The sequence below is a fragment of the Pseudonaja textilis genome, chromosome 18 (genome assembly GCF_049901715.1).
Source record: "Pseudonaja textilis isolate UNSWEBS1 chromosome 18, rPseTex1.2, whole genome shotgun sequence".
Lineage (NCBI taxonomy): Eukaryota > Metazoa > Chordata > Lepidosauria > Squamata > Elapidae > Pseudonaja > Pseudonaja textilis.
Window position 1 is genome coordinate 1,442,545 of NC_142007.1, and position 26,818 is coordinate 1,469,362.

General features: G+C 46.0%; 3 protein-coding genes across 3 annotated transcripts; all 3 read right to left on the reverse strand.

Moving 5' to 3' along the window:
• Nucleotides 1-411: 411 nt before the first annotated feature.
• Nucleotides 412-4,083, reverse strand: LOC113450790 (kelch-like protein 38). Its single transcript, XM_026722090.1, has 4 exons — nucleotides 4,017-4,083; nucleotides 3,710-3,788; nucleotides 2,842-3,069; nucleotides 412-1,858 (listed from the first exon to the last, which is right to left on the reverse strand). The coding sequence occupies exons 1-4, from the start codon at nucleotides 4,081-4,083 to the stop codon at nucleotides 412-414; spliced, it is 1,821 nt and encodes a 606-aa protein (XP_026577875.1).
• Nucleotides 4,084-5,977: 1,894 nt separating this feature from the next.
• LOC148124449 (mucin-5AC-like) lies at nucleotides 5,978-15,028 on the reverse strand. The gene is made up of 15 exons (XM_087915137.1): nucleotides 14,965-15,028; nucleotides 14,805-14,903; nucleotides 14,441-14,539; nucleotides 14,155-14,326; nucleotides 13,736-13,842; nucleotides 12,738-12,818; nucleotides 11,835-11,894; nucleotides 10,917-11,100; nucleotides 10,005-10,111; nucleotides 8,560-8,664; nucleotides 8,267-8,344; nucleotides 7,733-7,904; nucleotides 7,270-7,373; nucleotides 6,688-6,765; nucleotides 5,978-6,042 (listed from the first exon to the last, which is right to left on the reverse strand). Exons 1-15 carry the CDS (start codon nucleotides 15,026-15,028, stop codon nucleotides 5,978-5,980), a joined length of 1,575 nt encoding a protein of 524 aa, XP_087771263.1.
• A 6,899-nt stretch (nucleotides 15,029-21,927) lies between these two features.
• Nucleotides 21,928-26,818, reverse strand: LOC113450784 (guanylin-like). Its single transcript, XM_026722082.2, has 3 exons — nucleotides 26,482-26,818; nucleotides 24,902-25,085; nucleotides 21,928-22,556 (listed from the first exon to the last, which is right to left on the reverse strand). Exons 1-3 carry the CDS (start codon nucleotides 26,551-26,553, stop codon nucleotides 22,492-22,494), a joined length of 321 nt encoding a protein of 106 aa, XP_026577867.1. The 5' UTR covers nucleotides 26,554-26,818; the 3' UTR covers nucleotides 21,928-22,491.

A 26,818-nucleotide genomic window follows, 5' to 3' on the forward strand; every position in this document is an offset into this window, starting at 1 on the left:
CCCAATCCCACAGGAGTGCCCCCCGCCCCTCCCATAGACCACGCCTTCCATTGCCGCTCAAATTTATTGAAAAGAAAGGAAGGAAAAACAGCGACTTGACTCTCGGGTCCTTAAAGTCCGCGAAGTTCTAGCAGGTGGCAACTTGAGGTCTTAAAAGATATCCGGTGAGAACAGTCAACATCTTTGGGGTGAGATGTTGCCAAGCTGCTGGGATTTGGCGCTTTGGAGACACCTGAAAGTCAATCAATGGCAAAGCTTGATTGTTCAGTGGCCCATGGTTTTTGTAGTCCTCTTGAAAGGCCACCAGGACAAGGCCCTTAGAAGCCACCTGGGAGTGAACCTCATTAGAATGGAATGTATTGATCGTCCCTGCCTGATGTTCACGCACGAAGCCGAACCGGTTGGTGGGAACTACGATTTGGCGACCACCGAGACGATGACCACCGAGGTCACTTGGAAGAGTTGGAGAATATGAGGCTTGGGCCTCAACAAAGTCGCACACCCGAATCGGCTGATGCCTTCTCGCGGCACGGGGATTTCAGCGCCGGCCCGGTGCCAGCGGGTCTCTCCTGGCTGCCAGTGGTAGATCACTTTGTATCGCTGGGACAGATCTTCTCCGCCCAACACATAGATCCGTGTGCCGCAACGGATCACCCCTGCGTTGGCCAAACCGCGCCGCAGCTTGGGAACAGCCACATTGGCGTTCACCTTGCCAGCCTCGTTGACAAAGAAGCATTTACGGGTGCTGTGGCGGTTCTCGGGCGCTAAGGCCCTCTCCTGCCAATCCTCGTTCTTCTTCTCGGTGTAACCTCCAATGACATAGATGCCATTCTCGCCGGCCACGGCGCCTGCGGCGAAGAAGCCCGTCGCCAGAGGGACTTGCGTCCAGGTGTTGGAATCCATCGTGTAGATCAAGACTCCCTTGTGAAATAGCCAGTGGTTGGAGACCCCGGTGGCACCTCCAAGGAGATACACCTTCTCCCGCAACACGGCGGAGGCCGGGTGGCTGAGGGCGAAGGGCAGCTTGGCCATCGGAGTCCATCTCTCCGTGACAAGGTCCAGGCGCTCGGCCAAGTTGATGAAGCTCTGGAATCTGCGCCAGCCTCCCATGGCGTAGAGCTTTTGACGGTCGTACACGAAGCCGTGGGCCGCCCGGGGGATCTGCATGGCCGGGAGCTGCAGCCACTGGTTGGTGAAGGCGTCGAATTCGTAGACGGCGTTGGAGTACGCGTTTTTGTAGACGCCTCCCGAGAGGTAGACCTTGTCTCCGTTGGAGGTACAGCAAGCGTGAGTCAACGATTGTAAGCCGGGAAGTTTCTCCCAGACTTCGCCCTGTGGCTCATAGCAGCTCATGTGGGCCTCCTCACTCTCCAGCTGTTGATACTCGCACATCTGGGTGTCGATGCAGAGGATGTGAGGCTTGTACATGCCTTTCCGCAGCCCACCGCTTTGTCTCAAGCGTTCCGGGCCGTCCATGACTTTCCGTTCGAGTTCAAGATCGTCCCGTCTCTCCAGATCTTCCTGGAGGACATCTTGCTCCTCAGGACCGATAAGCGGGAAGCGGACATGGCGCAGAAGCTCTCCAAGGAAGGGGCCACGCTTGGCGGGCTCGCCCTGCACCCACCGCCGTACCACCTGGTAGACCTTGAGCTCGGAAGCCACTTCGAGATCGTCGGAGGAGATGACGGCGGCGAGATCGCCGGCGTCCAGTCGGAGGAAACTGTCCTCTTCGAAAGTCCGGTCAAAGTTCCGGATCAGGACCTGCAGGACGGCATGGAGGAGAGGCTGGCTGTGGTGCACCTGAGCTAAGGAATACATCTCAAAGCAGTTCTGGACGGAGAGATGCGTCACCAGGAACCTAGAAGGAGAGAGAGATGGAAGGGGAGACCTGTTTGGACTACAAAAATAAGCGAGAAGGGCAGCGTGTTTTTGGCGGAAGAACGAGGAGAGCAACAGAAGTCAATATGGGTAGCTCAGGGTTGACAGGAGGGGAACCTGGGTGCTCTCTGAGCTTGGTGGTTTTCGTGCCGACGTTTCATGACCCAGCTAGGTTACATCATCAGTGCTAGAAGGGGATGGGAGTTTGAGGAGTGGAGGAGGAGGAGGAAAAGGAGGAGGAAGGCAAGGGCAGATGTAGGATCCTTGATGCTGTCTGAGCTTGATGGTTTTCGTGCAGTTGTTTCATGACCCAGCTAGGTTATAACGTCAGTTGCTAGAAGGGGATGGGGATTTGAGGAGGAGGAGGAGGAGGAGGAAGGAGGGAAGACTAGGAAGTCTTTGGTGCTCCCTGAGCTCGGTGGTTTTCTTGCAGACGTTTCATGACCCAACTAGGTAACATCGTCAGTGCATCACTGGTGAGGTTATCTAGTTTGGTCATGAAATGTTGCACCAAAGACCTCACATGCTAACATTTCTTCCTCCTCCTATTTCCCCACACAACAACAACAACCCTGTGAGGTGGGTTGGGCTGAGAGAGAAGGACTGGTACAAAGTCACCCAGCTGGCTTTCATGGCTAAGGTGAAACTAGAACTCACAACCACCTGGTTCCTTTAACCCACTAAAAAAAAAAAAAAAAGCTCTTTTCGGTTTTTAAACCAATTTTTAAAACCGATTCTTTTAGCTTTTTAACCGATCGGCTGGTTTCCTAAACGTGGACAGGAAAAGTCCGATCTTCTTTTGAGTCTTGCTGTTCCGCCTTGCCTTCCTCTCTACGGCCGTCCCATTCACGCGTGCCTTGGGGTGGCTGGGATGGGAGACCACCGAGAGATCTTAAGGGACGAGTTCAAACCAGCCAGCCACACCCTTGGCCCAACCGTATAAGGGAACGCCTGGAAACCTACCGGCAGCAGACGGTTTCCAAGGGGAGGATTTGCAGCTGGCTGGCTCCGGTGAAGAGTGACGGCGCCAGCTCGGACGTGAGGGCAAGTTCTTCCGTGTAGATGTACTTCAGGATATTCTGCAGGAGGGACGGAGGGACGTTCTCCAGCTGGACCTCTGACCCTTCCAGGTCCTTCCCACCTTGGACGAAGACATCTCGGAAATAAGGACTCACGGCGGCCAGCAAGGCCCTGCAACGAGAGGCAGATGTCCGCGTGGGGTTGAGACATGGGTGCAATGGTAGAGCTCCTGCTGGTTCGGACTGGTTCTGGCAAACCGCTACAAACAACGATCAGTTGGCCCCACCCTATCCTGTCTTATGTTTGTTATGACCCAGACCTCGTCCATCGTAACTAATCGCAAACTTGTTTTAAAAGCAAAACCTGTTTTATTGCAACGCTGGGAATTGTTTGCATTCCCGGTCAGAACTAATCTTAAATAGTTCCCCAAGATAAGCACCCACCTTTCAGTTCTGTGGAATGTAGCCAAAAACAGAAGGATCCAATTAAATATAAAAGAAACCAACCGTACAAAAAGAAAAAAAACAACAACCATGGAGAACTTGGAACCAATTGAACTACTTTGCTTCCTGCAAAGGGCACGTCACCGAGGTCTGACTTTTATCCTTTATGGGAAGGGCAATCCCCTCCCAGCCTTACTCCCGAGGCTCCCCTTTCGTTTCAGCTGCTCTCGTCTTCTGGCAGCCCTGCGCACACACGCACTGGGAACAGGCTCCCCTTGTTCCTCTGCCTCGCTGCTGCCGGTGGAATTGGGGTTGAAGCATGAGCGCATGGCCGGCCCCCTGAAGGGGCACCTGTGAGAGAGCCTTACCTGTGGCAAGGAAACCTCTGTCCATCGGCCACCAGCGTGACGTCACAAAGCAGCTCCCCCTGGTACATCTCGGTCAATCCTGGCTCCAAGACAAGGAGACAGGCTCAGTTCAACAAACCAGGTTACATACATACATACATACATACATACATACATATACTCATTCTGGGTACATTTGCTATAATAGCAAGCCATAAACTTGAGATTTCCAAACTACAATGACCAAATTCGCAAAAGACAAACGAAGTCACTCCTGGGAACCGTTTCAAGTTGAGACAGCTGCAATAGGAGGTGTTTTGAAGCTTACCTTCTTTCAAACCAAGAGGTCTTGGTTTCAGCTTGGTGACCTGTCCTCTTTTCTGGCTGGTACTCATCGTGAGCTATCAAACAAAAGAACAGAAGAAGTTTGCAGCTAGTGTGGGATGGAAGGAAAGGTTGATCGTTGCATCAACAAGATCTAGAGAACCTCTGAGTTGATGGCCCTCCATCTTTTAACATTTCTCCAGGATGGTGTAGTTAGTATATAGGCAGAAGGGCTGAATTTACGGATGAGGTCCTGTCTCAAAGGTCTTCCTTGTTCTTCCTTCCTTCCTTCTAGTAGTCCAATGTTCTCAAACTGGGACACCTGAAGACCTGTGGACTTTAACTCTAAAAGTTGAAGTCTACAGGTCTTCAGGTGGCCAAAGTTGAGAAGAACAAGGAAGATCTGTACTATGGAAGGTTGAAGTCGTGCGAAGACCTGAAGATGTGTGGACTTCAACTTCCAGAGTTGAAGTCCACATGTCTTTAGATAGGCCAAAGTTGAGAACATTGGATTGGAAGAAGGAAGGAAGAACGAGGAAGACCTGTATCACTCTGGAAGTTGAAGTTGTGCGAAGACCTGACTTCCGACTCTTTTTAACACGGTACAAAATAGCAACATTACAACCTTCACTTTGGAGTTTTTTTCCTCCTTTTTTTTTTTGCGTCCTGAACTTGCCATCCCGGCAGGGCATTTTGGGTTTGCAAGTTGGAAATTGGGCTCCCTTTCTGATCACGAAAGGCTCTGGGTACAGTTTTCTTACCTCTGATATACGGTATAGGCCAGAGTTATTTAAAAAAAAAAAAGTCACTCTATCGTGGACCCATCAGTCTGGGCTGACGGGATGTCCAGCTAGCCTGGCAGAGTCGCCCCCCCCCCTGCCCGTCTGCGCCTTGGGGCTGCCTCTCCAGGGTCTTCTGGTGCCCTCTGCCATCCATGAAGGCCAGGAAGATCTGTCCTCCAAGGAAGACCGAGCTATCAGCCTCTCTGGGTACACAGCCATTGTGATGTCACATCCGCGCCTTGATCCTGTGTGCAGAGAAAAGGCAATTGACAGCCTAGAATCTGGAATCTGATTATTATTATTTTTCTTTTATTTCAGGAAGAGCCCTGGGTGGGTGGAGAGATTTCTTGGGTAGATTTCTTGGCCAGGCTTCAAATCGGTGGCCGGTCATTTCCTGCCGGGATCCTGCTGGCATTCCAACTCTTTATCTTTAAAAGATTGTAACTAAAATAACAGAGCTTTTTGCCCGCGAATACGTTTAATTGGAGGACGTGAAGTAAGACACCCAGCCTGTAAACCAGAGGTGGGTATTCAGCCGGTTCTGACCGGTTCTGGAGAACCACCGGTAGCGGAAATTTTGAGCCATTTGGAGAACGGGCCAATTAGCGCCTCTGACTGGCCCCGCCAACCCCCATCTCTTCTCTGCCTCCCATTGAGTCCCAGCTGATCGGCTGGGTCTCCTTGGGTTGTCCTGCGCAGGAGAAGGGAGCTGGAAAGCAGGTTACTGGGGTGGAAATGAAGATTTTGCAGTATCCTTCCCCTGCCACGCCCACCAAGATACGTCCACCAAGACATGCCCACGGAACTGGTAGTTAAAAACTTTTTTGAATCCCACCCCGGCTGTGAAGGTACTCCAGGGAGTGGACTTCAACTCCCAGAATCACCCAGCATGCTATTAAAGTGTGTGGACTTCAATTCCCAGAATCCCCCAGCCAGCAAGCTTTAAGAGGTGAGGACTTCAACTCCCAGAATCCCCCAGCTTCCACCTTGCAAGACCAAATGAGAGAACTGAGCCCCCCAAAAAGCATCTGTGAGACGACAATTGTTTCCATGCTTTATTATATCATTATTATTATTATTATTATTGTATTATCAACCAGCAATAACAGAACAAAAAGTCCTTTATTTCTTCCAGGAAGGAGTAGATCTTTAGCTGGGAGGCGACAGAAATGGGCTGCAGTCTTCATGGGGAGCCCTTCTTCTCGTCTTTCTTCTCGTCTTCTTTCTCGCCTTTCTCATCTTCCCCGCCTTAAAGACAAAAATAGCAAAATAAAACAGACGTTCAACTTTTAAATCATTTTCTCCCTCCCTTCCTGGCACTCCTAACAGCCAGGTCCGCTGGACTTTTCCGTCACATTCCTTCCAAGTCTTTAGAATTTAAGAAACGGACCTGGCCTTTTGAGTAGAATACAATAACGGCGTTGGAAGGGACCTCGGAGGTCTTCTAGTCCAACCCCCACCCCCCCTGCTCAGGCAGGAAACTCTATGAACCATTTCAGACAAACAGTTCTTCAATCTCTTCTTGAAAGCCTCTGGTGATGGAGAAGGAAGGAAGGAAGGAAGGAAGGAAGGAAGGAAGGAAGGAAGGAAGGAAGGAAGGAAGGAAGGAAAAGGAAGGAAGGAAAAGGAAGGAAGGAAGGAAAGAGGAAGGAAGGAAGGAAGGAAGAAAAGGAAGGAAGGAAGGAAAGGAAGGAAAGGAAGGAAAAGGAAAGAAGGAAGGAAGAAAGGAAGAAGAAAGGAGGAAAGGAAGAAAGAAGTATGGATAAGGAGAACAAAGAGAAGGAAAGGAAGAAGTGGAAAGGGAGAGGGAGAAAATGGATGGATGGATGTAAGAAAAGGAAGGAGAGGAGGAAGAGGAGGTTACAACTAGTTGTATTGTCTCGAGTGCCTTACCTAGGGTGGAACTCTGGGGAGAAGTCAATGTTGTTGGTTCTTGGGTGATAGGAGACACGGTCGTTGAACTCTCCTTCTCTGTTGATGGAGAGAGATTGATAGAAATCAGTTGATGGCTTATTTATTTTGGGGACCCCCAAATCCACCCCTTGTCACCCCAAAGAGCGCCTCCACGGGGCTTAAAGGAGAGCTCCTATATGGTAACCCCAAATCCCAAATCCGTCTCTCAGTCCATTTTAGGACGGGCCAGATTTATCCCCAAACACCCATTTTTCACAAATGGCGGCTCACTCCATCCTGTCCCATCCAGACGCAGGGTAGGGATCTTGTAGGTCATCTAGTCCAACCCCCTGCCCAAGCAGGAAGACCCTACTACACCATGCTGTGCCTTTTGTGTGTTACGAGTGCCAACATCCGTTGACTTTCCATCAAGAGGAAGAAGAAAAGGGCTGGACGACTTAAACCCAGAATCAAAAACCGAGATGCAATTAAACGTGGATTAAACAGCCAAGAATCTGGGGTGAGTTATTCTACTTATTACTTCTTTCTTTCTTTTTTAACTTCCAGGATTTTGTTACTCACTGCAGAAGGACTTGGGGCAGATGAACCTGACGCGATAATCCAGACACAGCGTCCCCTTGCCTTGTTGGGCGTTGATACAGGCGAATCCTTGAGTCGCGTCGTTTCTGTCAAAAAGGACCCATCGAAAGCAATGTCAGACCCCGAAGGTAACGGAGTCCCGCTTCGCTTACCCGGGGGGAGGAATCGAATCCTCAAGAATTGGAGCTTTGGGTTACATTTTCACCGCTCCTTTCCTCTTCCTCTCTTCTCCTTTAGATTGGAGGTCAGGCCAATGCCTGATTGTTACCCAAGGACAGTGATGGCAAACCTACTCGTAGAGGGTTTTTTAGTCCTCGCTTTCAGACGACCACAAAGCGACCAGTCGTAAAGCGAGGAACCACCCCGCCCTCCATAAACGAGTTTGAGGAAAAGGACAGGACTTCAGACCCAAACTTTGTACACGCCGACAACGCCGGATTCTTACATGGCAAAATATTGTCCAGTTTCGGAGGCTGGGACCCTTTCTCGGGTTTGAACCTCGATTCCCATGGGGGAAAGGCAGATGGCGTCTGGATTTTCATCCCTGAGGTCATGGAGAAGCTCATAATCTCCCGTGCCAGAAGGAGTGTCCCGATTAAACCACGCTGTTTTGCAAGCTGGACCCCCCGCAAAAAGGAAAAACAAATAAATAAATCAAATTAATGTGTCAACTCATAAAATATTTCTCTGGTCTCTCTTGACAACAGAAAGGGAGAGGGGGGCAGTGTGGCAGCTTGGAAATCGAAAGGGCATTCCATAAATGTTTTCAAAGATGGTAAAAAATCGAGGAAGAAATGAAATTGTTATTTAGGCGGCCCTAATTGTAATTTTGGTGGGACTGGATCCAGATTGATCAATGACGTCAGATGGCTTAGTAAATCAGGATTCTTCCTCCTCTTCTTTTACAACTTCGATGGCCCCAAATAAGAATAATAAACTTTCTAATCTCTCACCCAAGAAAAGTGGGGAATAAACTCACCTTCTTCTTCAGTTTGACCCTCAGTTTTTACTCCTGGAGTCGTTGGGGTGTAGACAGCGACGGTTTCCAAACTTGATCCTGGAATGAAAAAAGTACCTGTTTCCCATCACCTGTGCAGTCCAAGAAATTAGGGAGGGTCCCTGCTGAGGTGCTTCCCACACCCTCTCTTCTTTCTCTGGGCTCAGCTGCCTCTTATCTGATTATTGTCTAGTCTGTGTCTCAGGGCCTTTCCTGCAGGTTGTGAATTCTCCCTAGCTCCCTCTTGCAAGTGACAAAGAGTTCTCGATTGGTACCTTTGATTGGGAATTGGGGTGCGGTTCTTTGCTCTTGTCCCAAAGTAGTAGTAGGTCCCGATGATGTAAGAGGATCTGGTTTCAGAGTCGACAGTTCTTGGCTTCCTGCGGGGAGGGAGAAAACCTCTTTTTATCCATCTCTTTTTTTTAAAAAAAGAATACGCGCAATCCACAACAGGTTGAAATCTAGCGATGCGTTGAGCATTGAGTATTACGCTTCCGCCGGAAACCTTCATGGGTAATCCTCGACTTAGGATCACAATCGAGCACCAAATTTCCGTTCTTAAATGAGACATCGGCACAGGGAGTTTGGTTCCATTTCGCAACCTTCCCTGCCCCCGCTGTTAAGCGAATCCCTGCAGTTGTTAAGTGAGGAATACGATTGTTAAGCGAATCCAACCTCCCTCCTTGAATTTGCCAGTCAGAAAGTCTAGAATTGTATTTGCTCAAAATTGGAAAAGATGATAAAAACAAAAACAAATAATGGAATGTGCAGAAACGAGTAGATTGACATTAGCAAAGCAAGAAGAAAAAGAATATTATAAAATATGGGATTTATGTTATCAATGGCTAGATAAGAAAACAGAAAAATAAAAGATACTAGAATATAGATATAATAGTAAAGACGATACGTTGCAATGATACGTTGTATTTGATTATTGTGAAATGAATGATATTATGAACTTGACATTGTAAAAGTTGAGATTTGCTCGCAAAGGATGATATGAATGTACAATCAAAGTCTAATGATGGTTTGATAACAATATAATAGGATATGGATAGCTGATTTACATAATATGAATTTTAATTTAAGTTTAGGAGGGAAAGTCTATTAATAATGTGCACAAGAGATATGTACCAACTGACACGCTGTACAATGGAAAGATGGTTTTATTTGATGTTTTGTGTTTGTGTTTGTCTATGTTGGTTGTCAAAATAAAAAATTCTTTAAAAAAGAAAAAGAAAGTCAGTCACCACAGGGATTTATGTGACCCTGGGACACCAACCGTCATAAATACGAGTCAGTGGCCAATCATCTGAGTTTTGATCACGTGAACCTAGGACCCCAACCGTCATAAGTGTGAGTCAGTGGCCAATGTCTGAATTTTGATCACGGGGAATGCTGCAATGACTGTAAGTGGGAAACATGATCCTAAATCAATGGTTTTTTAAAAAATTTGAACAGTCACAAAATGAACGATTGTAAGTTGAGGCCTTCCCCAGTGGTGGGATTCAGCCGGTTCGCACCGGTTTGGTAGAACCGGTTGCTAACTTTCTGAGCAGTTTGGTTGGTAGAAATCATTAGGGCAAAGAACTGGTTGTTCAACTATTTGAATCCCACCTTCTCGTACTGTACAACAGATCATTTAAGGGTTTTGCAGTGGTTTATCAAAGGCTCCGCTCGGCTCTTGGTGTAAAATTTAGATGCAGAGGAAGACACTTACCTTTGCAGAAAGAGGCAGGGCAGGTGAACCGCACCTGGTAGTCGTGGCATCGCTGTCCTTTCCCTTGTTCAGCGTTGATGCAAGAGAAACCAACCGCGGGGTTATTTCTGCTCGGAGAGACAGAAAAAGGTGGGATCCGAAATAATGTCAGGTTTCCAAGCGGTAAAATCCATTTAAGAAGAAAAGAGCAAAGTCCTGTCTCCCAAAATTAATTTCTTTTATTTAGGAAAGCAACCAATTGGCAAAGTCTGTTGTAATTCCAGATCTGACTCAACCCGGAATTACCTCACATAATATTGGAAATTAGAAACAGCCCCCAAAAGCCACATTCCCCAATAGAAGTAAATTAACATTTGCCTGAGGTCCTCAATCTCCGCCTCCAGGTCTCAGCAGGGTCAGCTTTCGTTCCCACGGGAAGGAGAACCACCTAGCCTAAACAACTCTCTCTGTCTCTCCACTCCTCCCGCCTAGGAATGTGGCAAGCCCGAAACCCTTCCACCCCATAACCAGCAAAAGAGAAAGAAAGAAAAGGAATATATAATAAGGCTAAGTTAAATGGCTACACCTATGTCAATTTCACCTGCCAGGCAGGTGTTGCTGTGTACGAGGCCTGGCTACACCTGTCCAAAGGTAAGTAGTAGGGTAGCTCCACCTCCTCCATCCGCACCCTAGCTTAATTTTTACTCATCCACTCTGGAGTGGGTGGGATCTTGATTGGGGCTTATTTTGGGGGGTAGGGCTTATATTGGGCACATGGGTAAAAATAAAGCTAGGACTTATTTCCAGGGTAGGTTGTATTTTTGGAGAAATGAGGTAGATTATAAACCTCGGTTTTTTTTTTCTTAGGTAGATCGTATCGGGGGAAAAAGTGACAAGAAAAGTATCTATTTAATATTGCGCGGAAAATCTTACACGGCAAAGCGTTGTCCCGTCTCCGAAGCAGGGATCCCATCGGCGGTCTGCACCTCTATTTCAAGGGGCACGGAGCAAATTTTTTGGGGATTTTGTTTCCGGAGGTCAACAAGGAGTTCTTGGTCGCCTTCTCCGAAAGGGTTGTCTTGGTTGAACCAGACGGTCCGGCAAACGGAAGGAGAGTCTGCCAAGAAAAAGATATGGAATCAAACGCTGGAAATTAATATGTTACCTACATTCACAAAAGCTCCCTTCCTTTATGGCCTCCAGATTCGTTGCTTCTCCCGTGCTATGAAATTTATCTTTTTTTAAAAAAAAAAAAGTTCGCTTTTCTGGTATGGAGGGATTGGTGTGGGAACCAGGGACTCCTCAGGCTGGAAGGGACCTTGGAGGTCATCTAGCCCAACCCCTGCTTGAGCAGGAGACCTTATACCATTCCGGACAATCTCTTCTTCAAAAGCCTCCAGAGTTGGAGCACCCATGACTTCGGGAAGCCAGCTGTTCCATGGATTAATTGATTTGGGACGATAGAATTAAAGAATGGCAAGTGTTGGAAGGGGCCTTGGAGGTCATCTAGTCCAACCCCTTGCTCTAGTAAGAAACCCTAGACCATTTCATATTTCTGTGCGCTCAAAACTAAAGATTCCTTATTAACGTGAGGACCTTCCTCTGGAAGCTTTCAAGAAGAGACCGTCAGAAATGGGATAGGGTCTCCTGCTTGCATGGGGGGTTGGACTAGATGACCCACAAGATCCTTTCCAACCCTGCTAACCTGTTAATCTCCCTCCCTTCCACCTCTATCTATCTCCGACTATCTAAAATGGCTTTTTTAAATGCTCTTCCTTTTTAATTCCTTAAGTTACATTCTTCCTTGTATATGAAATATCTCATCCCTTCCTTCGTGCCAGGGTTCCCCACCTTGTCCAGTGCTCAGAATTTGTCCTTCTGTGAAATGTGGTCCTGGGGAGGTTTCACCACCTGTGGAAAAGAAATGCCCAATTTGATGGTGCTCTCTGAGCTTGGTGGCTTTTCTGGAGGACCTTTCATCGCCCTAATAGGTAACGTCACCAGTACTAGCAAGCAGAGGGGTTTGCAGAGGGGAGAATGAGAAGTAAAGAAAAGGAGGAGAAAGAGGAGAGAGAAAGAGAAGGAGAAGGAGGGAGAAGAAGAAGGAGAGAAATTGAAGAGAAGGTGAGAGAAGGTGAAGGAGAGAGAAGAAAGAAAAGGAGAAGGAGGAGAAGGAGGGAAAAGGAGAGAAAAGGAGAAGGAGAAGGAGGAGGAGGAGGAGGAGGAGAGAGAAGGAGGAGAGGTGTAGAAGGAGGAGAGAGAAAGAGAAAAAAATGAGGAGAGGGAGGAGAAAGAGAGAAGGAGAAGGAGAGAAAAGGAGAAGGTGGAGAAATGTAGAAGGAGAAGGAGGGAGAAAGAGAAGGAGAGAAAAGGAGAAAGAAAGAGAAGAAGAAGAGAGAGAGAAGGACTGTGGAGTCCCTGGTGCTCTGAGCTTGATTATTTTCTTGCAGACGTCTCATTACCCAACCAGGGAACATCATCAGTGCTAGCAACCCCTCTCCCTTCTAGCACTGATGATGTTCCCTAGTTGGGTAATGAGACGTCTGCAAGAAAAATAACGAAGCTTAGAGACCACCTTCATTTATTGGGGTTTTTTTTTTTTCCCCACTGATCATTCCTGTTACCAATTGGGTGGAAAATTTGGTCTTCCAAGATCTTCTTCAATGGACCATCCAACTTCTTTTCTGGAAGAATCTTGGCACTTAGATGGGATGCTACAAAGGTCACAAAACAGTTTGGATGATCTCTATGTACCTTTCACCGGAAACTCTGGGGTACTCTGAAGTTGTCCCAAGGTGGATCCTGAGCCAGGCGAAGTGACAGTCTCTTGGCCCCCTGCAGAAAGAGGAATGCCCCAAATATTATTTCTATTTTTTTTTTTTCATTTCTAATATTTATTTCATAAGCCATCCATATATGCTGATAGATATGTGTGCTGTAACATTGGGTTTTCTTCCTCTGCCCGCACCCACTTTCTGTTTTGGATCCACAGTTCTTCAAGCAAAGATTGATGCAGCTTTTGTTTAAACAGAAGAAGAGAGTTGGAAGGGGCCTCGGAGGTCTTCTAGTCCAGCCCCCTGCTCAAGCAGGAGACCCTATACAATTTCAGACAGGTGGCTGTCCAGTCTCAGACCCACAACTTCAGCTGGCAAGCCGTTCTAATGGTTGATTGTTCTCACCGTCAAGACATTTCTCCTTAGTTCTACCCTATTTCCCCAAATATAAGACCCAACTGGAAAATAAGCCCTAGCATGATTTTCCCCCAGGTTGCTTGTAATACAAGCACTACCCCAAAAATAAGCCCCAGTTAAGATTGTCAACCGGATGGATGCATTTACTATCGCATTTCCCTAAAAATAAGACTTAACTGGCAAATAAGCCCTAGCATGATTTTCCCCCCCAGGATGCTAGTAATATAAACCCTGCCCCGAAAATAAGCCCCGGTTAAGATTGTCAACCGGATGGATGCATTTAGTACCGTATTTCCCTGAAAATAAGACTTAACTGGAAAATAAGCCCTAGTATGACCCCCCCAGGATGCTCGTAATATAAGCCCTACCCCCAAAATAAGCCCCGGTTAAGATTGTCAACGGGATGGATGCATTTAGAACTGTATTTCCCTGAAAACAAGGCCTAACCAGAAAATAAGCCCTAATGCCCCTTTTGCAGCAAAAAAAATCATCTGAGAGCCAGTCTTATCTTTGGGGAAATATGGTAGGTTGGATCTAGAGGCCAAAGCAAAGCCCACGTACCGGAACAGAAGTCTTGTGGGCACACGAACCGCACGCGATAATCACGGCACCCGCGTCCTTTTCCTTGCATGAAATTGAGGCAAATGAACCCAATTAAGGCTTGCTTCCTGCACCGGACGAAGAACGAAGGACGTTATTAAAAACAATCAAAATGTGGCCAGTCCCTTTTAGCACTGATGATGTTACCTAGTTGGGCCTTGAAACGTCTGCAAGAAAGCCACCAAGCTCAGAGAGCACCAAGGACCCCTCAGTCCTCCTCCTCCTCCTCCTTCACTCCCTTTTAGCCCTGGTGATGCTACCTAGCTGGGTCATGAAACATCTGCAGGAAAACCACCGAGCTCAGACAGGGCCCCTCATTTCAACCCCGAGCTACCAACATTCTGAAATATTTTCCAACATTGGGAACCTGGAAAACTCACAAGGCAAATTTCTGCCCCGTTGCCGACGCCGGAATGCCATCCAGGGTTTGGACTTCTATTTTCTTTGGCAGCGAACAGATCTCGTTGGGATATCTGTACAGGATGTCAGCCAGGAGTTCAAAATCTCCCGCGCCATCAGGATTGTCTTGGTTAAACCAGCGCGTGCAGCACACTAAAAAGGAGAGCAATAAAAAAAAAGGACTCCACAGCGTTTGGCCCAAGAATCAAAGCATCTTCTAAGAGGACCCCAGAATCTTTCATTGAACGTATCTGATTCCATCTTTACCTCCCTTGAAGTTCTTGGTTGTTTCTTCTAGTTGTTGTTGTTGGGTCTTTGGTGCAGGGAACGTTGTTTTGGGTCTGACTGGAATCTGAGGGGTAGGTCCTGAAGAGAGGATACAAGTCAGAAAGTGGGAGTGGACAATGACAGATCACAGATATCACACTTGAAGTTCCTGTGAAGATTTTGGTCTGTTTATTTAGACCAATAAATGTTACCAAATAAGACTTTCTATGACCTCCATAAGTCCTCCCCAGATTTGGTCTTTCAAGGAACACCAATGTGACAGACGTCAACACCACTAGAAGAACATCAAGTGGTCTTCTAAGAGGTCCACAACTTCTTTGAATGTTTCTGATTCCATCTTTACCTCCTTTGAAGTTCTCTGTTGTTTCTTCTAGTTGTTGTTGTTGGGTCTTTGGTGCAGGGAACGTTGTTTTGGGTCTGACTGGAATCTGAGGGGTAGGTCCTGAAGAGAGGATACAAGTCAGAAAGTGGGAGTGGACAATGACAGATCACAGATATCACACTTGAAGTTCCTGTGAAGATTTTGGTCTGTTTATTTAGACCAATAAATGTTACCAAATAAGACATAAGTCCTCCCCAGATTTGGTCTTTCAAGGAACACCAATGTGACAGACGTCAACACCACTAGAAGAACATCAAGTGGTCTTCTAAGAGGTCCACAACTTCTTTGAATGTTTCTGATTCCATCTTTACCTCCTTTGAAGTTCTCTGTTGTTTCTTCTAGTTGTTGTTGTTGGGTCTTTGGTACAGGGAACGTTGTTTTGGGTCTAACTGGAACCTGGGGGGTAGGTCCTGAAGAGAAGACACAAGTCAGAAAATAGGAGCTTCAGGATGACTTCTTTCATAGATACCTCACTTCAACCTTCTGCAGACACTTCCGTCAGGACAATTGGGCCAAACAAATGTGAAAGAAGACTCTAGAAGGTCAACACCATCACAAGAGGGCGTCATCTCTGGACAGTGCTTCCCATCTACGAGGACCCCAGAATCTTTCATTGAACGTATCTGATTCCATCTTTACCTCCCTTGAAGTTCTCGGTTGTTTCTTCTAGTTGTTGTGGTCGGGTCTTTGGCGCAGGGAAAGTGGTCTTGGGTCTGACGGGCACCTGAGGGGTAGGGCCTAAGAGAGGACACAAGGGAGAAAGTAGGAGCTTCAGGATGACTTCTTTCATAGATACCTCACTTCAACCTTCTGCAGACACTTCCATCAGCACAATTGGGCCAAAGGAATCTGAAAGAAGATATCTGGAAGTCAACCCCATCACAAGAACGTGTCATCTCTGGAAATTTTTCCCATCACTCATCTTCAATGAGTTCTACAACGTCTTTGAATGTTTCTGATTCCATCTTTACCTCCCTTGAAGTTCTCTGTTGTTTCTTCTAGTTGTTGTGGTCGGGTCTTTGGTGCAGGGAAAGTTGTCTTGGGTTTGACGGGCACCTGAGGGGTAGGGCCTGAAGAGAGGATACAAGTCAGAAAGTGGGATCAGACAGTGACATATCTCAGATATCACCCTTAAGTTGAAGGGTGGGAAGACTTGGGAAGGCTTTGGTCTGCTTATTTAGACAACAAATGTTACCAAAGAAGACTTTCTATGACCTCCATAAGTCCTCCCCATATTTGGTCTTTCAAGGAACGCCAATTTGACAGAAGACACCTAGGACGTCAACACCACTAGAAGAACATCAAGTGGTCTTCTGAGAGGTCCACAACTTCTTTGAATGTTTCTGATTCCATCTTTACCTCCTTTGAAGTTCTCTGTTGTTTCTTCTAGTTGTTGTGGTCGGGTCTTTGGTGCAGGGAACGTTGTTTTGGGTCTGACTGGAACCTGGGGGGTAGGGCCTGAAGAGAAGACACAAGTCAGAAAGTGGGATCAGACAATGACATATCACAGATATCACCCTTAAGTTGAAGGGTGGGAAGACTTGGGAAGGCTTTGGTCTGTTTATTTAGACCAAGAAATGTTACCGAAGAGACCTAAGTAGACTTCATATGACCTCCATAAGTCCTCCCAATGTCTAAGTCTTTCAGAGAATGCCAATGTGACAGAAGGCAACTAGGACATCAACACCACTAGAAGAAGTTGTCATCAAGTGCTCTTCTGAGAGGTCCACAACTTCTTTGAATGTTTCTGATTCCATCTTTACCTCCTTTGAAGCTCTCAGTTGTTTCTTCTAGTTGTTGTGGTCGGGTCTTTGGTGCAGGGAAAGTTGGCTTGGGTCTGACTGGCACCTGGGGGGTAGGGCCTGAAGAAAAGAGACAAGTCAGAATTTGGGGGCTAAATGTTGACCTCTCACAGATATTCTTCAACCAGCTTGGGTTATTTCCATAGCTAGACCCAACAGATAGGACAGAAGACACCAAGAATAGTTGTGATGGCCAACGGAAGCTTGTATCTACATTTTCCATCAAGTCAACTTCCAAAATATAATCGTTTCCATCTTTACCTCCTTTGAAGCTCTCGGTTGTCTCTTCTGGTTCAGGGTGTGGAGTCTTTGGGGCAGGGAAAGTTGTCTTTGGTCTTACTGGCACCTGGTGGGTAGGTCCTGAAGAGAAGACACAAGTCAGAAACCTATCACAGATATCTGGCCTCAACCTCTGAGGACACGTCCATAGGTCCACCTCATATTTTGCTTTTTTAGACAATGCCGACACATCAAAGGAAAGGTCTTCTCTAGCCACTACTACCCATTCAATCCTCTTCTAAAAAGACCACAAAATCTTTGTTTGAAGATATCTGATTCTATTTTTATCAATCAATCAGAATAGAGCTGGAAGGGGCCTCGGAGGTCTTCTAGTCCAACCCCCTGCTCAAGAAGGAGACTATTTCTCTCTCTCTCTCTCTCTCTCCTTCTCCCTCTCCCTCTCCACCTAACTATCATCTATCTATCTACCTACTTAACTATCTACCTACCTATCTACCTATCTATCTACCTATCATCTATCATCCATCCACGCATCCATCCATCTACCTACCTATTTATCTATTTATCTATCTATCATCTATCTCTATTTATCTACATACCTACCTATCTCTATCTGTTTATCTACCTATCTACCTATCTACTTATTATCTATCTATCTATCTATCTATCTATCTATCTATCTATCTATCTATCTATCTTCTATCTATCATAGAAGATAGATACGTATCTGCCTATCATCTATCTATCTATCTATCTATCTATCTATCTATCTATCTATCTATCTATCTATCTATCTATCTATTCTTCTCAGAATAGAGCTGGAAGGGACCTTGGAGGTCTTCTAGACCAACCCCCAACTCAAACAGGATACCCAATACCTCTGTGCCAACCCAAAGCCTTGAGGGAGAAAGAGGAAAATTACTGACCATTTCCAGGATGTTTTGTGTCTTCAGCACCTGAGGGGAAACATCACAAGGCAGTTGAGACTAGATTGTGTTGCAAGCGTGCCATAACTTCAGGCCTTAAGGAGGTGTTGTTGTTTTTTAAAAGGCAGGGACTTTGTGGGTGTGTCATCAGGGGCCCAAAAGCAGGGGGAACTCACCCCGGTTCCCCCACCCTACCAATTCCAGACAGGGGAGCCAATGAAGGCCAATGAAGACCTGCACGAGGAATCTAGGCATAGAAGTTGAATCGATCGATTGATCGATCGGTCGATGAAATAAAAAGACGTGAATCCGACGGGTTTGCATGCGTTTCCCTTCAATTCAATGTCAAATAATTAATGCGCTCCTTCTTATTTTGGAGCGCGACAAGCTACGGCAACCAAGCGTGGCCCACAGTTTTGCAACCCCGTTTAATTGTTTTGTTGATGGCCACCCTGGGCAGGACTGTCCTCTGAGTCCCTTCTGGCTCAGATGGACCATGATGAGCCCACACCAAGAGGAGGAGGAGGAGGAGGAGGAGGAGGACGAGGAGGAGGAGGGACCCTTGGGTGCTCTCTCTTAGCTTGGTAGTTTCCTCACAAGACATTTCATGACCCAACTACGTAACGCCACCTGTGCTTCAAGATAGTTGCATTTGATCAGAAATCTAAATTTAAAAAAATAGAAATGCAACCCTCTGGGAGGTACTGGTTAGAACTGCAGATCGGAGGAGACTGTGAGTACTTACAACTGAAGGAGAGGATGAGGAGAATTCCCAGAAGCTGAAAAGAGAAGAGAGAGGCATGAAGGAATTGCTTCACAAGGCAGACTAAATCTTGCAAATATTACTATATAAAGAAGAAGAAAAGGAAGAATGAGAAGAAGAAGAAGAAGAAGAAGAAGAAGAAGAAGAAGAAGAAGAAGAAGAAGAAGAAGAAGAAGAAGAAGAAGAAGAAGAAGAAGAAGAAGAAGAAGAAGAAGAAGAAGAAGAAGAAGAAGAAGAAGAAGACCTTACCGCAGCTTGGAGGCCCTTCATCTCTGGGACTTTGTGGAAGGAATCATGCCTGGGTCCTCCTAAGGGGGTTTTTAAGGATGCTCCAGAGCTGCCTCCATGCGTCAGTTGAACTTTCACATTTCCTGCTGGGCTGCATTTCTGCCCCCGTGACATTTGGGGAGGAGGAAGGTTGGTCATCCACGGGGGGCGGGGCGGTTTCGTCACGGTCGAGCTGGACAGAGGTGCGTGCAGGGCAGAGGTCAGGCACGCAGCATCGCTCAACTCGGACGTCGAGGTGAGGAGAAGGAGGAAGAGGTGGTGGAGGTGGAAAAATATTGGTTTCCTATCAGTTGCCTCCGGAAGTTGTGGGTGTGTCATCGCTGGAGACTTTGAAGAAGAGAGCTTGAGGAGGGGGTTGCAGTAGAAGACCGACCTTCCTTCCTTCCTTCCTCCTTCCTTATCTATCTATCTATCTATCTATCTATCTATCTATCTATCTATCTATCTATCTATCTATCTATCTATCCCTCTCTCTGTCTTTCTGTCATCTATATTCTATCATCTACGGTATCTACATCCTTTTTTCTTTCTTTTCTTTCCTTCCTTCCTATCTTCCTTCCGTTTCTCCTTCCTTCCTTCCTTTCTTCTTAGAATAACTTTATTGTCACTTTAAATGTACATTATATTAAATACACAATGTATTAAATACATAAATGCACACATTAAAATGATTTTTTCCTTCCTTCCTTTCCTCCCTCCCTCCCTCCTGCCTTCCTTCCTTTCTTTCCATCCACCAATCCCTTTTCCCTTCCTTCCTTCCTTCCATCCTTCCATCCCTCCTTCCTTTCCACCAACCAATCCCTCCTTTCCTTCCTTCCTTCCTTCCTTCCTTCCTTCCTTCCTTCCTTCCTTCCTTCCTTCCTTCCTTCCTTCCTTCCTTCCTTCCTTCCTTCCATCCTTTCCCCTCCCTCCTCCTCTCCCTCTCCATCCCCAGAAACTTGAACCGTGGCCTCTTTCTCCCCCATGACTCAACCGAGGTTTTCCCCCTGGGGTTAAGCCTGGAGGGTCTTCACCTGTTTGGGAAGCAGCCGCACCTGAGCACATAACCTTTAGATGCGTAAGCAGGATGGGCTCTGCCCTGCAGGCTCCACCCCAGGGAATGTCCTCGACGTTCAACCCCCATCTTGATCTCTTTTGGGGCGCCCCAAACGTTTCGTTTAAAGTTCAGGTGTTGCTTTCCACCCTCGACTTATGACAAGCCCCAACTTTCCGCCGTTCAGCGAGACGCTGGCTCTTGCCCCCATCTTGCGACTGCTCTTTGGCCGCCGTCGTTAAGGGGAACCCATTGCACGCGTTAGGTCAGCAACCCGGGGGTTAAAGCTGAACCCCTCGCTGGCTGGATGGTTGCAAAGAGGAAAATCCCCCCCTGTCGCCAATTTGGGTGGGGGAGGTCGTAAGTGTGGGGAAACAGTCCCTCGGTCGCTTTCGGGGCCGTCATAACTTGGAATGGTTGCTAACAGTCGAGGAGTCTATCTGTAAGGGCACAAAAAACTTAAAAAAGAGGATATATTTTTGGAAGCATCTCCTGAGGTTTGATCTACCGATGGTCACCTACAAGAAGGTCTCCAAAATATATGGGTCAAAGAGAAATGGATGGCCTAGCTTTGCTTGTCGGACGGGTTTGGTGGGATCGTCCTGCCACCCCAGGCCATCTCAACCGCCCCCCCTTCTGTTTTCCTCTCGCTATCGGCCATGGAGATGGTTTCGGTCAACTCTGGCCGACTTCGTGCTCCATGGAAATAGACCTCTCTGAAACGTCAGTTGTCTGAATGTAGGAGAAACATCTCAAGAACTTCTCCTTTCTACCTCCAACCCTTCTTTATTTCAACACAGGGAATCCTTCCCTAACAACCACAACGGAGCTCAAACTTTCTTTTTATATCTAAATCCATATATCCATATATCTATATCTATCTCTGTCTGTCTGTCTATTTATCTATCTGTCTTTCTATCTATCTATTTATCTCTTTCTATTTATCTTTCTATCTATCTTTCTATCTTTCTGTCATCTATATCTATCTCTCTTTCATCTATCGATCTATCGATCTATCTATCTTTTGATCTTTCTATCTCTTTCTATCTTTCTATCCTATCTATCATCTATCTATCTATCTATCTATCTCTATCTATCTATCTATCTATCTATCTATCTATCTATCTATCTATCGATCTTTCTCTCTCTCTTTCTCTCTATCTATCATCTCTCTCTATCTTTCATCTAATTTATCATCTATCTATTTTTTTATGTTTAATACAAACAGTCCATCTTCCATTTAATGGTGTGTCATCTGGGTACAAATATCTTGTGCAATAATGATTAAAGTTTCCAAGCATAATCATTTACCTTAATATTAATTCAATACTCTTAGCTTATTACTAACGTACCTAATATATCTAAATTGTTATAACCATCCTCATCTCAGTTAATAAACTCCGATGAACATATTGTCCATATTTCACAGGTCTTCTTTTATTGCTAACTCTCATCTTTCGTCTCCAACCATCGATAAAATGATCCCCACACCATTACAATATTCAGTTTGTTCTTTCTCTTTTAATTGCCAGCGTTAATCTAACGGTTCTAATATTTTCCTGATCACACGCTCACCGGCTCCAACTTTCTGTGGTTTAAGGAGAGTCCAACCCTCCCTATCTCATTTCAAACCAAGGCTTGTCGTCTAATCTCTTCTTCAAAACTTCCAGGGATGGAACATTCAGGACTTCAGGCCAGTCACCTGATGGATTCATTTTACGACCGTTATTGACTCATAACCCTGATGGGCTGGCTCCGTGACGGTCCGCAACCATAAACTAGCTGTAAATCTTTCCAGGATGCTGCCTTAACCTTCACCCCATCCCGTCACGCTTAATCCAGCCCAAGTAAACCATCTTGGAGAAGAATTGCCCCATAAAACCCATTTTATTGACCGAATAATCTCTTTCCCATCAGGACGGTTTCGTTTTTTTTGGGGGGGAGAGGTGGGGGTAGGTGTTTTTTATGGCGCTCAGCGGCTCCCGCCCACCAAAGGCGGAGAGAGAGCAGAACAAGACATGTAAGAGTTGCAGAAGTACAAAAATAACTTTATTTTTAAGGGAAGGGATGGAGGAGAGGAGGAAGTCCGAAACAGCCCCGGGGAGAAGAGAAAATGGCTCCATGGGCAGGCAGGGAGTGGAGGGAATGTGCGAAACAAACGTGGCAAGAAGAAGGCTAACTTTGTGTGGCAAAAACCAAACATTTCTTCCTGCCCTTGAGCCAAAAAGTACAGCTTCCACCTTTTGTTGGGCTTAGTTCTTATCAAACTAACTTTTACGGTCCAAAAAGTAAGCCGAGCGTGCGATAGAACCCATCCGAGTGCGGTTTTATTCCATGATACCAACAAACTATGATGAAGGAAACAATGGCTTAGGGTAAAGGTGTGAATGCAGTGACTGAGAAGGAGACTTTGTTTCCAGGATCGTGGCTAGCTCATTTCTCTCTCTCTCTCTCTTTCTCTCATTCTGCCAGTCCTGAATTGTATGGAGATGACCCGGAAGTGACTACGAACAAGAGGTTGTAGGAGGCCACAACAGGAAGACCAGGATGGGTCACCACCAGGTGACCAACGGTGAAGAGAACGGCCGGTTCTCACTTAGCAACCAGAGCAGGCGACGTTAAAACAGATCTCGCAGGTCTCGGGGTCGCTGGCAATGCGGTCTGAAGACAAGGAAGACGAGATGGGTTCAAGAAGGCTTCCTCAAACTCAACAATGTTCACCTGGGCTACTTCAACCTGAAGAAGTTACTAGAGGTTGCCCGAACGCTTTACGCCACCCAACCTATCGACCATCTATGAGTAGCACCGAGCAGTTATAAATCATTAGAGAGGAAATCCGTAGAAAGGGACTCCGGGTAACTCAGGGTTGGACTGTGGGACCCCTCGGTGCTCTCTGAGACATCTCATGACCCAACTAGGCAATGTTATCAGTGCTAGAAGGGAGAGGGGTTGGTGGAAGGGAGGAGGAGGAGGAGGAGGAGGAGGAGGAGGAGGAGGAGGAGGAGGAGGAGGAGGAGGAGGAGGAGGAAAAAGACTGTGGGGTCCTTAGTGCTCTCTGAACTTGGTTCTGTACTTGCAGACGTTTCTTGACCCAACTAGGTAACATCATCAGTGCTAGAAGAGAAGGGGCTTTCCTATATAAGTGACATGTCCTGACAATGTTTGTGTGAGTAAACAACAGCCTCATTAAGGATCTGCCAAGTGGACTCTCCCCAACACTAACAGCCAAGCCACTTGTATATAAATGGAAATCAAACCTCATTCCCTCCTCGCACTGTTGATGTTACCTAGTTGGGTCATAAAACGTCTGCAAGTAAACAACCAAGATCAGAGAGCACCAAGGACCCCACAGTCCTCCTCCTCCTCCTCCTCCCACTGATGATGTTACCTAGTTGGGTCATGAAACGTCTGCAAGAAAACTCCGAGAGCACCAAGGACCCCCACAGAAAGTAAATTGTTTTTAGTCTAACGAAAGTAGTTTAAAAGGAGAACCTGGCTATTTTTCTTTCAATCCCAAGGGATTTCCCCCCATTTTTTAAAAAATGTTCTAAACCACAGCCAGGGAGGGTAGACACGCGTTAATGATTTTCTCTTGAGCCATTTCCAGACTCTGAATCTCCAGAGAAATCCGCAGAGAAGCCTTGAAGTCCTTCCCTGATGTTCCTCAGAGACCTCAAGAGGACTAGGGGAATGGCAGGGTTAAAATGACCAGGAAGTTAGTGTCAGTTGGTCATCAAAGGCAAAAAATATCTTCCCCAAAAAGGAAGGATGTTCAGCAATGCCTGAAGGAATGGTGGCAAAATTTCGACAGAAGTTGAATGAGCGTCTCTTGGCGATAAAACAGTTGCAAACTTCTGCCCCGGGGGGCTGGGGCGGGGTCAAGGGTGGACTAGATGACCTCCAGGCTCCCGTGCAACCTGTCTTTTCAATGATGATGGGGAGGATTCTTTGGGGGGGGGAAGGACGTGCAACCCCCGCCCCTCCAAACCTGAGGTCCTAAGTATTTAAGAATTTGTCTTCCAGATTGCTGCGGAATCTCTCCGCTCAGTGACGTGCAAACAGCCAAAATCACATAACTTTGGGAGCCATGAATCAGGATGGCCAAATGACCATCGCTAGGCTCACACCTCAGGGGGACAAAGAGTCCTCGACTTATGACCTTTTAGCAAGCGAAGGCAACGAGGAAGCCAGATTCACTTAACAGCCAAATTCTATATTCTATATATTCTATATATTCTATATTCTAATCTATTCTACTATGCTATTCTATATTCTATATATTCTATATTCTATTCTATATTCTAGATATTCTATATTCTATTCTATATTCTACATTTACATTCTATATTCTATATTCTATTCTATATTCTGTATTCTATTGTATATTGTATATTCTATTCTATATTCTATTCTATATTCTGCATTCCATATTCTGTATTCTAAGTAAGATCGGTCCTCGTTTGTGGGAATCAAAAGGTCCTTCCCTTTTTGGTGCATAAAATACAGGTGGTTGCCGACTTACGACCTACAAGTGAGCGCCAAATTTCTGTTTGCTAAGCAGGTTTTGCTCTCTGTTTTACACTGCTGAGTGAATCCCTGCTGTTCTCGAATTGGTCACCCTGTGGTTAAGTGAATTGGGCTTCCCTGTTGGCTTAGCTCACAGCGACCATCATCAATGCGAGACACTGGCCAGTCACACCTGGATTTTAACCACCCAACCCTGGGGAGGCTACAACTGTCAAAAGTGTGGGAAAAAAATCACATTTTTCAGTGCCGTTGTAACTCCAAACGATTTAGCCTGTCCGGTACTAATTTAACAACGCCAGTGATTCACATCACAATGGGAGCGAGCAGGGTCATAAAATGAGGCAAAACTCACTTAATGGACATTTCACTTAGTGACATAAATTTTTTTGGGGGGGTCCCCAAATGTCGTGACTTGAGGACTGCCCGCATTCCAACGGAGCTCCGTTGAGGTTAAACTCAGTCAGGGCCGTTTTACCTACCGAGAGTCCGGAATACTTCGGCGCCCTTCGGCGAGGAGCAGAGAGGCACGAATTCACGGGGGAGTTCGGGGTGCAAGCACACGGGTGCCGGTCCCCGGTTACGGGGACGTGGGTTTTGGGGTGCCACATCCAGGACTTTCTTCAGGGCCTTGACCGAATCCCAGGAGAAGGACAAGTTTTGGACCTGTGTGGGATAAGAAGAGGAAAAACAATGTATTTCGGGCTTCTCAGAAAACTCCAGAGATGGTGCATGCCCGCCCACAACTTCTGGAGGCAATTGAATTGATTTGGGGTTAGAGAATGACAGAATGGCAGAATTGGATGGGACCTCGGAGGTCTTCTAGTCCAACCCCCTGCTTAAGCAAGAGACCCCCTGTACCATTTTGGTCAAATGGTTGTCCAATGTCTTCTTAAAAACCTCCAGTGATGGAGCCCCCACAACTTCTAGGGGAAAGTCATTTCCACTGATTAATTATTCTTATTATCAGGAAATTCCTCTTTAATTCCAGGTTGCTTCTCTCCTTGGTTAGTTTCCAACCGTTGCTTCTTCTTCTCCTGCTTTCAGGTGCTTTGCAGAATAAACTGACCCCCACCTCTTTTTGGGGGGGCAGCCCCTCAAATACTGGAAGGCTACTACCATGTCACCCGTAGTCCTTCCTTTCATTAAACTAGATCTACCCAATTCCTGCAACCTTCATGAAAGTTGAAGTTCTCCAGAGAGAGAAAGAGAGAGAGAGATGATAGAGATGACAGACAGACAGACAGACAGACAGATGATAGAGAGAGATGATAGAGATGATAGATAGAGATATGGTAGATAGATGATAGATAGGTGATAGAGAGAGATGATAGAGATCATAGATAGATAGATAGATAGATAGATAGATAGATAGATAGATAGATAGATAGATAGATAGATAGATGATAAAGATAGATGATAGAGAGATGGTAGATGATAGATAGATAGATAGATAGATAGATAGATAGATAGATAGATAGATAGATAGATAGGTGATAGTTAGATAGATGGTAGATGATAGATAGATAGGTAGATAGGTAGATAGGTAGATAGATAGATAGATAGATAGATAGATAGATAGATAGATAGATAGATAGATAGATAGATGGTAGATGATAGATAGATAGATAGATAGATAGATAGATAGATAGATAGATAGATAGATGATAAAGATAGATGATAGAGAGATGGTAGATGATAGATAGATAGATAGATAGATAGATAGATAGATAGATAGATAGATAGGTGATAGTTAGATAGATGGTAGATGATAGATAGATAGGTAGATAGGTAGATAGGTAGATAGATAGATAGATAGATAGATAGATAGATAGATAGATAGATAGATGGTAGATGGTAGATGATAGATAGATAGATAGATAGATAGATAGATAGATAGATAGATAGATAGATAGATAGATAGATGAGAAAGAGAGAGAGAGAGAGAGAGAGAGAGACTGGAGAACTGAGGTCCATCGCTTGGCCATCTAACTTAGCCATTAACAGATCCCAGCATCCTAAACCAGACACCCATCTTTCAACCAAAGAGCGTAAATATTACCCGGACGGTGATGCCTTCGGTGAGAGCCGTCAGGAGACACAAACCAAGCATCAGCATCAGAGAGGACTTCATGGCTGATCCGCAGTCCTGGCTCTTGCTTAGACAGGGAGACGTTTGACTTGACGGTCAGAAAAATCGGCCTTTTTTTTAAAGGGAAACCTTGGTTACTGAATAACCCAGGATCTCATGGCACCGGTTAGGACGGTGGCTGTAAAACAGCAAGAAGCCGCACCACAAACAACCCAAGGATTGAGGCGCGGCATTGTGAAATGTTGACATCATTTTATGGCCGGCCTTCAGAAGAGTTGAGGTGTGGGGCAACGGCTGGGAAGGAGGC

Coding starts and splice junctions, on each gene's coding strand:
- LOC113450790 (XM_026722090.1), bottom strand. CDS start 4,083: ATGAGTACCAGCCAGAAAAGAGGACAGGTCACCAAGCTGAAACCAAGA. Junction 3,789..4,016: donor ACCTCTTGGTTTGAAAGAAG/GTAAGCTTCAAA, acceptor TCTTGGAGCCAG/GATTGACCGAGATGTACCAG. Junction 1,859..2,841: donor TTGGAAACCGTCTGCTGCCG/GTAGGTTTCCAG, acceptor CTCTCCTTCTAG/GTTCCTGGTGACGCATCTCT.
- LOC148124449 (XM_087915137.1), bottom strand. CDS start 15,028: ATGTCTTATTTGGTAACATTTATTGGTCTAAATAAACAGACCAAAATC. Junction 14,327..14,440: donor AACCAAGAACTTCAAGGGAG/GTAAAGATGGAA, acceptor TCTCCTTTTTAG/TGTGCTGCACGCGCTGGTTT. Junction 8,665..10,004: donor CCCTGCCTCTTTCTGCAAAG/GTAAGTGTCTTC, acceptor CCCTCCCCGCAG/GAAGCCAAGAACTGTCGACT.
- LOC113450784 (XM_026722082.2), bottom strand. CDS start 26,553: ATGAAGTCCTCTCTGATGCTGATGCTTGGTTTGTGTCTCCTGACGGCT. Junction 25,086..26,481: donor CCGAAGGCATCACCGTCCGG/GTAATATTTACG, acceptor TATCCCACACAG/GTCCAAAACTTGTCCTTCTC. Junction 22,557..24,901: donor CGAAGTATTCCGGACTCTCG/GTAGGTAAAACG, acceptor CCTTGTCTTCAG/ACCGCATTGCCAGCGACCCC.